The sequence below is a fragment of the Bos mutus genome, chromosome 7 (genome assembly GCF_027580195.1).
Source record: "Bos mutus isolate GX-2022 chromosome 7, NWIPB_WYAK_1.1, whole genome shotgun sequence".
Taxonomy (NCBI): domain Eukaryota; kingdom Metazoa; phylum Chordata; class Mammalia; order Artiodactyla; family Bovidae; genus Bos; species Bos mutus.
This window is the reverse complement of record NC_091623.1, coordinates 11,353,634-11,366,410: the sequence shown is the minus strand read 5'-3', so window position 1 is coordinate 11,366,410 and position 12,777 is coordinate 11,353,634. Positions and strand designations below refer to the sequence as shown.

At 45.7% G+C, this 12,777-nt stretch overlaps 1 protein-coding gene across 1 annotated transcript in view; it reads right to left on the bottom strand.

The window, feature by feature from the left end:
- The window catches only part of TENM2 (teneurin transmembrane protein 2), a 488,845-nt gene that overhangs the window by 197,863 nt on the left and 278,205 nt on the right, over positions 1–12,777 (bottom strand). Inside the window, 1 exon segment of the mRNA XM_070373048.1 lies at positions 5,157–5,352. Within this exon segment, the coding sequence (XP_070229149.1) occupies positions 5,157–5,352 (196 nt within the window).

Sequence of the window (12,777 nt, the reverse complement as noted above, 5' to 3'; positions counted from 1 at the left end):
CCGGACAGCAAAGTGGAGCTTGAGTCTCACTGAGCAGCTTGGTCTGGGAATGGTTTGGTGGAAACTGACATGGCTCAGGCCAAAGCTCCCTGTTCTCCAACCGAGCATCCTCAGAGCAGCGAGGATAGGAAGCTCTTAACCATCACAGTCCCAAGGAAAAGGACCAAGGATTTTGCACAAACTCCTTGCTCTTTAGTTGACGTATTTATCTTTAAGTCTCAGTTTAGAAAACATTTAGCTTCTATCTAATCTTCCTTCTCTGGGCTTCCCTGGTGGCTCAGCAGTAAAGAATCCACCTGTCTATGCAGGAGACGCAGGTTCAATCCCTGGGTCTGGAAGATCCCCTGGAGAAGGGAATGGCTACTCATTCTAGTATTTCTGCCTGAAGAATTCAATGGACAGAGGAGGCTGGAGGGTTATAGTCCATGGGATCACAAAGAGTTGGGCAGGACTCAGTGACTAAACAACAAAATCTATTTCCCTCAACCTGGGTTTTGTACCCTTTCCATTACCCTCCCCTAGCTCCTATAATTGCCTTTTTACCTATCTGTCTCCTCTCATCAAGTTCTATGAGGAAGAGACCAGATTTGAACTGTTTACTGAGGTATTTTCAATGTTTGGCACATAGTAGATCCTTGGAACAGAGAAGGCAATGGCACCCCACTCCAGTAATTTTGCCTAGAAAATCCCATGGATGGAGGAGCCTGGTAGGCTGTAGTCCATGGGGTCGCTAGAGTCGGACACGACTGAGCGACTTCACTTTCACTTTTCACTTTCATGCAATGGAGAAGGAAATGGCAACCCACTCCAGTGTTCTTGCCTGGAGAATCCCAGGGACGGGAAGCCTGGTGGCCTGCCGTCTATGGGGTCACACAGAGTTGGACACGACTGAAGTGACGCAGCAGCAGCAGCAGATCCTTGGTAAAGAGTTACTAAAGTGTTTGTGTGTATACATGTGTGTGTATGCACACACATCTCAGAGGAGAGGAGAATCCAGAATAAGCAAAAATTGCAATGAGGAGTACTTTTCATTCAATTTCCCCCAGGTCTTATCTTGGAAGCATTTCTACAGTTTTTGAGGAAAGCAACAATTATGTGATACTGCCGAAATATTGAAGGAACCTACTTCCCTCAATCACCTTTTTTCAACACTCAATTTAAATATTACTCTTGAAATCTTATCAGTTTTCCTTTTTGTCATCCTGGTTGAAGTTTTCTTGAGGAAACAAGGCGGGTGATGAAAGACCAGGAAATGGGATTTTTACTCAAGCGGAGGCCAGCCTCCCTGAAATGTGCACCACACTTCAAGAATGCCACTCCATAGTCCCCTGAGATGAAACTCATTTCTGAAAGCAGGCTGCTTCTCTCCAAAACACATCGGAAGACTTCCCTGAGTCAAAGGTATATTTAGCGTGATGGCTGGTTGACACCCGTCTAACGTCCTTCCTTCTGTTTCATATCACAGGGGCTTTCGGCGCTCCAGGCTGCTCTTGACGGCGAATGGTCTGATAATAGATATGTGTGGGAGAATCCCTGAACCAAATAAAACACTGTTCTTTTCCCTACATTTCAGGCCAATTACTATCATTGCTCTATCAAGATGTCTGCCCAACTATTAGGCCGATTACCTTTGACTTTCTCTTTGAGCTATGTCCAGACAAGAGAAATCCTCCGGGTAGAATTGCTATTCCCAGCTCCGACAGAGAAGTGAGGGTAATGGCTCAGGGGAAAGGGCATCTCACCACCTCCATCTGTGTCCATGTGGATAAAGGTGATGGAGGGCAGAAGCCATTATTAGATAACATGGCCCCCAGACAACTTGCTGCGTGGAAGGGAAGAGGGTTTTAGCTGGCTACAATCCAAAGCAATTCAGTGGTTAAGAACACAGGCTCTGGAGAGCTGATTCTGACTCCACTTCTTACTAGCTATGTAAGACCTTAGGTTAACTTCTCTGAGCCTGGGCTTCCTCAACTGGAAAACAAAATATTGGTAATCCTGACCTCTTATAACTACTCTATGGGTTGACTGATCTGGTCCCCAAAAGGGCCAAGTCCACGGGACCTGGAACATGGACAACTCTCTATAGATGTGCTGCTGTTACTGGTTTTGCTATTATCCATTCCACTGGGTCTTTGTAGACTCCAGCTAAGCCAGCTACTGTGCGTGAGGTGTGTGTATGAAGCCTCTGAGTTTTAAACACGAAGCAAATGGATGGATCTAGAGATTGTCATACTGAGTGAAGTAAGTCAGACAGAGAAAGACAAATATATGACATGGCTTACATGTGGAATCTAAAAAATGGCGCAAATGAACTTATTTACAAAACAGAAAAAGAGTTACAGATGTAGAAAATAAATTTGTGGTTGTCAGAGGGTAAGTGGGGGAGGGATAAAGTTGAAGATCGGGACTGAGATGTACACATTACTGTATATAAAATAGATAAAGACCTACTGTAGAGCACAGGGAATGCTACTCGACATTCTATAATGGTCAATATAGGAAAAGAATCTAAAAAGAGTGAATGTATGTATATGTATAACGAATTCCCCTTGCTGTATACCTGAAACTAACCCAGCATTGTAAATCAACACTATTCCAATAAAAATATTTTAAAAATGTGATTTAAAAAAATTTTTAATAAACCCACACAGGGAACTGAAAAGACATCATTTCTCATCATGCTGCTGCTACTGCTAAATTGCTTTAGTTGTGTCCGACTCTGTGTGACCCCATGGACTGCAGCCTACCAGGCTCCTCCATCCATGGGATTTTCCAGGCAAGAGTACTGGAGTGGGGTACCATTGCCTTCTCCACATTTCTCATCATATTCTTATGCAAAGGATTGTTTTTTTTATCTTAACATCTCAAACTAGGTCCAAATGTATTGCCAGTGTCTTTCTTTTGTGTTCTGGTTTTTATCCTTTTAGATTTTTTTCCTCACTGGTACATAATATGCTCTTGGAAATTTCCCCTAACTATTGGAAGATTTCTCCAGTGACTTTCCTGTTACAAAGTTTATGCCATTAGTGTAGAGCAGTGCTTGGCAAACTTTTTCTGTCAAGTGACAGTAAATATTTAGACTTTGTGGGTCAAACTGTCTCTGCTGCAACCATTCCACTCTCCTGTTATAGCTGCCACAATGTGACAACAGATGAATGTGGCTGTGGTCCAATAAAACTTTATTTATAAAAATAGGCAGTGGGCCAGATTTGGTCCATGGGCTCTGGCATGCCCAGTACTGCTTTAGAGCATTTGGCTTGCCCTGTTAGGGCCCATCTTTTCTTAGCAGAGGAATAAGCATTAACTTCAGTGCTATCAGATCAGATCAGTCGCTCAGTCGTGTCCGACTCTTTGCGACCCCATGAATCGCAGCACGCCAGGCCTCCCTGTCCATCACCAACTCCCGGAGTTCACTCAGAGTCACGTCCATCGAGTCAGTGATGCCATCCAGCCATCTCATCCTCTGTCGTCCCCTTCTCCTCCTGCCCCCAATCCCTCCCAGCATCAGAGTCTTTTCCAATGAGTCAACTCTTCTCATGTCTATGGTAAATACCAAATACTGATTTTGGCAGCTATGGCTGCCACCTGGATTTTAGGTTGGCTTATATATCTTTTTCAAGGATCAGGGAAATCCTAAGAGCAATCCATGAAACCAGTAGGGAAGTTCTTAACATGAAGTTAAGAGAAAAACAGCTGCACAAGACGTGCTCTTAAAAAGTCATCAGCTCTCATGAGTGATTACCAGCTCCATTCCAGACAGGTTCCATAAGAGATGGTACATCATCCTTCCCTCCAAGGACATGGTCATTACTTGTCCACAAATGATGAAACTGAGGCTTGGGAAGGCAAGTGACCCTCCCAGGTCAGATGTGGGAAAGAAAAGGCAGGATTTAATCCTAGATCAACCATCTTCTCCAGGTTTCTAGAGAACCATGAGGTCTATGGCTGAATGCTGCTGGGACAACATGGTGCTGTAGAAAGGCAATGAATAATCCCTGGAAGTCCATGTTGTCTCCATCATTTATACATCCTGGGACCTTGAGGGACTCAGTTTTCTGAACCTCAGTTTATTCATCTGTGAAATGGGTCTAACAATCTGCCATGATTCAGAGAGGTTCTGCCCAGGATCAGTTATCATCATTAGTAGACGATTAAAACCTAATGACAAAGTAAATGCAATGAAAATATTTATAGGTGCTATGAATGCTAAAATTCTTAGGATTTGCTTTTGGACAACTCATGAAATATTCTCAAATGGCCCTTTTAGGGGTTATTTGACTTATAAGGGGAACTTTTGGAAAAAATCTTAGCTTTTCCTCAATAGCTACTAAAAAGTTGTGTTAAAATATGCCCCACATGACAAGTGCTTAAGTAAAGCTTTTGGAGATTTACCAATCTGAGAACAAAGATATGATTTCCTTCTTATTGCTCAGTTGCTTCAATCATGTCTGACTCTGCGACCCCATGGACTGTAGCCCACCAGGTTCCTCTGTCCATGGGATTCTCAGGCAAGAGTACTGGAGCAGGTTGCCATGCCCTCCTTCAGGGGATCTTCCCAACCCAGAGATGGAACCCACGTCTCATGAGTCTCCTGCGTTGCAGGTGGATTCTTTACCACTGTGCCACCAGGGAAGTCTGTCCTTCTATGGTTACACCCTTATTTTTCAGGTTTAAAAAAAATTTTTTTTAAGTTTGGACTTTCCTTGGTTTTTGAGAGAAATTGTGAGCTGGTATGAATGGTCAGTATTTACTGGATCTACTATACATTTAGTGATTTATAACTTATACTTTATTTTATTTAATTTCATAGTATGAGGTGGGATTTTTTAGTTCTATTTTACCACAGGAGAACTGGGGCTGACAAAAGTCCAATGATTTGCCTACTCCGTGTGGCCAGAGCTTGAGCCAGGTGGTTGGATCCAAGTTCCTCATTGCAACTCAATCCTTGGGACTCACAGTGGCTTTTTCATGAATTAGTAGCAATAGTATTTTAATCAGGGCTAGTTTTAGGTGGATGAAACTATGAACCCTAAATTAAGGATGCTGGTTGGCCCTCTACATAGTAGAACCACCTTGGAAGGTGTGCCTTCAGCAGAGAACCCAGACACTTCCATGCTTTCTTTGGTGACACAGCACCTCAGAGATCCCGTACCTACCTAAGACCACAGTGTTGAAGGAAACCATCTCTTTGTCTTTGCCATCATTGTAGAAGGCCAGGTGCCACAGGCCCACATCCAGGTATTGGACAAACACGGCTTCGTTCTGAACCAGCGTTTGTATGCTCCGGCGTTCCCTGGGCGACTCGACCACGCTCCACTTCTCCTTCCCGTCCAGGCGCTCCATGAAGTCATACTGGGAAAAGAAGAGAGCGTGCTACGTGTGACCTGGGGTGCACACCTGCTCCCATGACCAGCACCCTCCCTTCCCGCCCCACTAGTTAACTGAGAGACACTTCTGAGGACATTTTACTGTAAACTCATTTTGTCACAAGTAAAACAAGAGTCATGAAAGTTGTAATAATAACAGTCACCAGGTATTGTGCTTATAATTATTGCTAATAGTTTTATGACTATAGACCGCAATATCTTTTCTGCTTTTATGATTTTTTTGAGTGTGTATGTGTGACAGAGAGGGAGAGGGGAAGGGGGGTGAGTTTTTGCTCTATTCCTCAATAGGGTGTTGCATAATATGTAGCATATGCCAAGTATAACTTTTTAAAATAATTCCCCCAATTCTGAATTCCAAAATGCATCTGGCACCCCCAAGAGTTTCAGGTAAGGAATTACTAAGCTATGTTAGCAGATACCAGATACCCTTGACTGATCATTTACTACGGGAAGGTGGGAGAGTAGTTAATCAAAGTAGTTATAGCAGAGGTGTTAACACATTACTGACCAGAGGCATATTAATGCCATGGCCATTAGTTTCCACAAAAATTCCCTGGTTGATACTGTGCTAAGAAAGAGGGCGGAGGATCCAGACTACCTGAGAGGGGAAACTAGAACTTATTACTGTCACCCATCTGTGCCTCAGTTTTCCCATCTCAAAACTGAAAATAGCCGTGCTTATGTTATAGGTTGTTGTCAACAACAAGATCATATAGATATACGATCAGAGCACAAAGTACTTGTGAGCTATCATGACCACCATTATTATCACCATCATTTAATTCAGTTCTTCCAAAACCCCTCTAAGACAGGTCCTATTTGTATCTTATTTTACAAATAAGAAAACAGACTCCGAGAAGTCCAGCAAACATACCCAAAGTCACCCAGTGACCAACTGGGCAAGCAAAATTTGGACCGAGATCTGTTTAGGTGCAATGCCTGGGCCCTTACCAGCAATCAACTATGAAACTCTGTTTCAATGGAAAACAGGCTCAGAACTGAAAGTAATCAGTGGGAGACAGAGTGGAGGGTGAAGGCTTCCAGGAATGGGTGGGGGGAATGGGAGAGCAATTGTCCTCCAAGGGGGCCTGTCCAAGGGAATGGCGAAATCCTGGGGTGGGTGGGTCGGAGCCACAGAAGACACGTAAGCAGTGAGTGACATGATGAGAGGAATGTTCTAAGGTTCATTTGCAGGCAGCCTATGAGATGTCCTAGAGGAGGGAATGGAAAGAAGCAGGAAGACCAGTTACCAAGCCATTGTAGAAACCCAATCATGAAGTGACAAACATCGTGATTAGGTATAGTGAAAGAGAAAAGGGGACGATTTTGGAGGACCATTTTCAGGGAAGACAGGACAAGGCTTGACCTGGGCTGGACAGAAAGGATGAAGGAAAAGGCCAGGAAGGTGGCCATGTCTCCTTAATTGTTGACAAGTAAAAAATCAATAAGACCCCAGTAGAAAAGGAATCATCTTGAACTCATGCAAAATCATTGCACAGGAAAGTCATGTGCATGGTGACTTCCAGAGAACATTCAAAGTGTAGGTCTTTAGCAGATAAAAATCACCACTGTGGGACGGACCTCTCTCTCACCACTTTCAAGCCATGAAAAGGGTTTCATAGATTTCCACAAACTTCACAGAATGAAATGCTAGGAAATGCACTAATGGGACCTCCCCATCAGCAGAATTGCCACTTTTCCCACCTGAAACATGATCAGTGAAAACAAGAGAGTCTATAATCTTAGGGACAGAGGTTTTACTGTCAGATAAACCTGGGTTTGAATTCTGACTCTGCCGTTTGCTACCCGTTTGAAGTTAGGTGATTCTTGAACCCCTTTCCTGGTTTGCATGCTAGGGAATAATACCCACACCTTTTGGGGATGTTGCAAGGATAACATGAGATAATGCTTAGGGCCGTGCCTGAAAGATAATAACCATTTCATGAAATACTTTGTGACTCTGAACAACTTACTTGTAAGTTGTAAGGGTTGTGGAGGAAAGCACATGGTTTTAGTTTTGTGTCTGGGGGCCTGGGGAGGGATGTTGTATAGGAAGTAGAAATTTCCTCCATCTCTCAGGAAACAAATGTTCATATTTAGCTTCCCTCTATCCCACAGTTCATTGGTCGCAGCTGTCTTTATGGGATAAAATAAATGATCTGAAAGGATATGACAAACAGATACTGCTTTTGGAGCCTCTTGTAACCAAGGCATTTGTTCCTTAGCAACCTCGTAAATGTCCGGCTACCCAGACCCACGTCTACAAATTGCTGTCAGCCAGAGGAATGAGTGTAGCTTCCTTGGTGGCGAAGTGAGAAGGATATACTTCACCTGGGATTCGAGTTATCACCCCCATGAGGAACAGGTCGGGGAAGGTGATTACTTGCGTGGGACCATTGCTCATTATTAATTTGGGCATCAGTCATCTTTTTCTGAACTGGCTGCCCAGCCCAGGGGCACAGGAATGGCTTAGGACCATCGGTGGTGCTCGCTGTTCAACAACCAATCAAATGACCCTGGGAAAGGCATTTTTCAGAAGAGAGAAGGGACATCTGTCTTGGCTGGCTCTTCAGTTCTCTCCACGGAAGCAAGGAGGGCAGTTTTCATTTAAAGAAGAATCTGTGACCCTGCGGCACTGGGACGTGTGGGTCTGAGGTGTCCCAGTCTTGCATCTCTTTGTTGTGCTTTATTTCCTTCAAAGCACTTATCACCCTTGAAAATGACTGTAATGCTTTTCTGCTTATTGTCTGTCTACTCAGAAGAACATAAACTCCAGGAGGGCGGGGATTTCACCTGCATGGTAGAATGGTTAAGAGTGGGGACTTTGGAACTAGACTGCTTGATTAGAACCTATGCTCTGCCACTTACCTGCTATGACACTTGCACAAGCCATCTCAATTCTCCATGCCTCGGTCTCCTAATCTTTAAAATGGGCAAAATATCAAGACATAATAATAATACAGCATAATACTGCTGTAAGGACTAAACGAGTGCAAGTATGTAAAGTGCTTAGAATACTAAGTAGTCTGTATATTGTGAAAGTGAAAGTTGCTCTGTTGTGTTTGACTCTTTGTGACCCCATGGACTGTTGTAGCTCACCAGGCTCCTCTGTCCATGGGATTCTCCAGGCAAGAACACTGGAGTGGGTTGCCATTCCATTCTCCAGGAGATCTTTCTGACCCAAGGATCGAACCTGGATCTCCCGCATAGCAGGCAGATTCTCTACTGTCTGAGCCATCAGGGAAACCCCTGCATATGGTAAGCATACTTTGAAAGTTTATGCTATCCTGATGATAATTCATTGTTAAATCTAATTCATCTTGAGCTGAGTCTGATCAATAAATATTTGTTAAATATCAAATACATAAAATACTGAATCTGCAAATGAATTCCATTGACAGGAAACTAACTTGCAATGTTAGAAGATTTTGCCTCTAATAATAAATCACTTGCCCTTCCTTGTCTTCTAGTGTGCTTTCTTGAGTAGGAGATACATGGGCAGAGTTAGAGGCAGCGAGCCTCAGTCAGGCCCCTCACAGTGTAGGTCATGCATATGACGGACACTGCGGCCCAAGGAATCTGTATATTCACAGAGATCATCAAGATTTGAGAGGGGACTTCAGATGGCCATTACGACTTCACCTTTTCAATTCTAAATGAGATGAGATGGTGTCCAATGCACACTTTCTTCCTACAGACTTTCTCGTCTTCCTTCTCTTTCTCCTTGGACACTGTGCTTAGTGACCACTGTAGTAGAGATGGCTGGTCATTGTCTGTATCAGAGTCTCCTTCCTTTCCATTACTTGCAAGCATGTGACGGTGTTCCCATCAAGGAACGTAAGCTGTTGTGACTACTCTCCTTCTGGACTCTTCTGTGCTATATCTCCTACTTGCTCGCTCCCCCTACCTGTCTGTCCCCTGAGAGAACCAGAGTTCTCTTAAAGCCCAAGATGATGGAGTCACAAAATAGGAGTGGCCTGGATCCTAGATTTGCACTTGGAGGGAAGCTGGAGATGCTGACACGAGCAAGCAGTAAACACTTATTAAATTAGGCCATGGATGCAGAGAACACAGTAGTGGCTACCAGAGAGGAAGTGGGGTCGGGGAAGACAAAATGGGTAACAGGGGCCATCTGCATGGTGAACGATGGACACAAAACTCTGGTGGTGAGCACGCTGAGGTGTATACAGAAGCCGAAATACAACGCGTACGTGAGAAAAAGTAAGCTACAGAAATGTTGAGGCTTATTTGTTATTTCAGCATAGCCTTCAGGATTTCTTGCTTCTCTTCCTTCCTGGTTCACTCTGCAAGCCTGTAAGTGTTAGCAAATTTTCTGTCCTTAGGAGCGGTAGGAGAGGATCACCCGGGAAGGAATGTAGCATCTTTTGTTGGCTAAGTTCCACCTATTATGTGTAGGCTATCTATTTACCTCTGTTTGCCCAGGGGTGTCCTAGTTCCCATCTCCTATTGCTTCTCTCACTCTCAAAAGTGCTCTGGTGTGTAATCTACAGTTACCCTCCTCTTTAGTTAACATGTACCAAGCAGCATCACGCAGCCTCGTTCACGGCTGCTATAACCTGGGGAGGGCTGGAGGCTAGAAACACAAGGTGGATCAAGCCAGCCAAGGGCAGAGACTGCTTTCCATGGCAGGAAGGGCAGGGGCGCAGTAAGAAGCTGGTTTGTGCAGAGGCCATCTGGTTCTGGAGAGCCTCTGCTCTCTAGGAATCCTAGACGGCAGTCTGGCCAGCTTGCTTGGCAGCCTGGCTGATACCAGAAGGAGGCCAAGGACTTAAGCGCTGGCCAGAGTCACTGTCTCATGCCCCAGTGCTGGGGACTGAGAACTCAGGCTTTGTACCAGAGGCATGTGCCTCCTCAGTTACAGAACTCCATCACGATCAATCCTGGATCCAGGGCTGCTCAGAAAACCGTGCTGTGCTTGAAGGACTAAGAAGGTTGCTTCCTATCACGTCCTATCTGATAGATCTGCAGAAGCCCTGGAAGAGGATTAGAAAGCACGTGGCCCAGTCCCACTGGGGGCTGTGGGAGTGCATAAGCTGCCTGCAGGAGCAAGCCTGTCTCCCAAGGCAGCTGGTCTTTCTTGATCCGGCAATAAGGTCACCCAGAGGGTGACAGTGCAATAACCGGAAATAACCGCCCCCCGACCCAGCCACTAAAGTTCTTTTTTCCTCCTTGGCCTTTGAAACACAACCCATGCTGGCATGAAATGTGAGGGCTGTGCTTCCGAGTCATGTGTCATACCCCAAAGTGGCATGAAAACGCAACTTTCATGAGCGCTCTAGAGGCAAACAAAGAATCCACTGCAAATATTTGACTGATCCGACTGTCAGTCGCCCCTGCTTCTTGGCAGAGACCCAGGAGGAATGGTAATTAAGATAACTTAGTGGCCTCCCAGGGCCCTGGAGGAGACAGCTGAGGGGCCTTTCACTTTCCCTGGAGGGAGTGCGTCCACAGGCAGCGACTGCGCAGCTCAGAGATGCTTCTGGAAGCCATGCCAACGCACACCTGCCACAGAGGACAAGGTTAGAGACAGACTCATGGCCCTTCTGGAAGAAGTTACTACTGGGGCCAGGACCTTGGGAGAGGGCAGGGAGTGGGCAAATAAGTTTATTGTTATCTGGTCTACCTGCTTGCTCCTGGTCCATGTAGACGGGGGCAGTGGCAAACGCTGACCTGTCCCATGGAGAGCCTGCAGTGCCTGGCTCCGTGCAGGCAATATCCCCAGCCTCCAACGTCTGATGTTGATGCCGCCTTAGATAGCCAGGCACGTGCAGCAGGTGGTTGGACTGCAGGGAAGCAGCATGTGTCAGTGAGGTCTGCTTGAAGCCACACGAGCGTGGAGGCTGCGGTGGCATCCAGTGACGATTGGCAGCGGCGGGTCGCTCCTGGGGGCCTGTGCATCTCTTTCCGCCTCCAGCCAGGCCCGTGGCAAAGTGCGTCTGGCTGATTCCTCATTAAAGCTCTGCACGGCTTCTTTTCTCTCCTTCAAAGGGCTGAATGCTTCAGGAAGCATGGAAGGATGAGAGCGGTGGGCCGTGCTTGGGAGGGTTGGGGAGCAGTTGCCTTCCCTCCACGTGGCCTCACCTGTCATTTTCAGTTCCTACTTGCAGGCTCCATGTCTTCGGTGTCCAAGTTGCTTCACTAGGTGCTGACTGGCCCAGTGTGGGCACTGCGGGGTTGTCTGTCCCCCAGCTATGAGAACAAGACCCAAGCCTCCGGGCAGGAAACAGCATCACCTGTATTTGAGGACTGTAACAATTATCGTGCTGGGCTCCATTGTGAGTATCGAGCAGATAGAGAAGAATCAAACATGATTGCTGACATAAGGAGCAAGGAGACTACATCTACATAGGTGCAACTCCTGATTCTTTCATGACATATCTTCTTGTAGCAGAGGAAAACAGAATCATCAAGAATAAGAAGTAGTTTTTTTTTTTTTTTTTCTAGGCACTTGCTATGTGCCAGGCAAAATGCAAAAGCTGATATGTGTTATCTCATTTCACCCTCCCAGAAACCTTATTCTCATCCCCATTTCTCAGGAGGAACAAAGGCTATTAGAGAAGTTAAATAACACACCCAGGGCCACAGACTCTGGTTGGTGGCCAAGCAAGGACTTGAACTTGGATCTGCATGAGTCTTAATGGTGGGAGGTTGCCAGAAGTTTTCCAAGAACCTGGGTGTAGCTGGCTGCCAGCATATTTGGTGACTGGCCTGGTTGGTAAGTTTCCCAAAGAACCCAGGAAGCAGAGATGAGGGAGCAAGGCAGAGCCGAGGAGTGCTAGGGTCAGACTTGAGCAGAGTGAGTTGGGCACCTGAGGACAGGAAGATGTCCCATTGGAGATGATGAAAAAAGATGCCAAGAGAGGCCTGGATGCCTTTGCTGGGCAATGACTATACCCGGCCCATAATCTCCTCCGTCCACCTCCTAACTTCTCTCTCTTGTGTTTCAGCCATACCGCTCTCCTCTCTGTTCCTGGAATATGCCAAGCTCATCCCAGCCTCAGGGCCTTTGCACAAGGTCTCCCTCCTGATCTCAGAGCTGTCTGCTTCTTGTCAATCAAGGCTGCCTAAACACCATGGCCTTAGAAAGCACATCCTAAACCATCCATTCTAAAGTACTCTGATCACTTCTCCATTTCTGCTCTCAGCAAAAAATGATCAAAAACTCTTTGGGGAGGAAAAAAAAAACCTTGTCACTTGTCTGCTAATTTATACTTCATCTCACTACTCTCAGACACAAACTTCCTAAGACTGGAAGACTTTATGATAACTTCAAACGGAATGTAATCTTTAAAAATTGTTGGGCTTCCCTGGCGGCTCAGTGGTAAAGAATCTGCCTACCAGTGCAGGAGACATGGGTTTGATCCCTGGT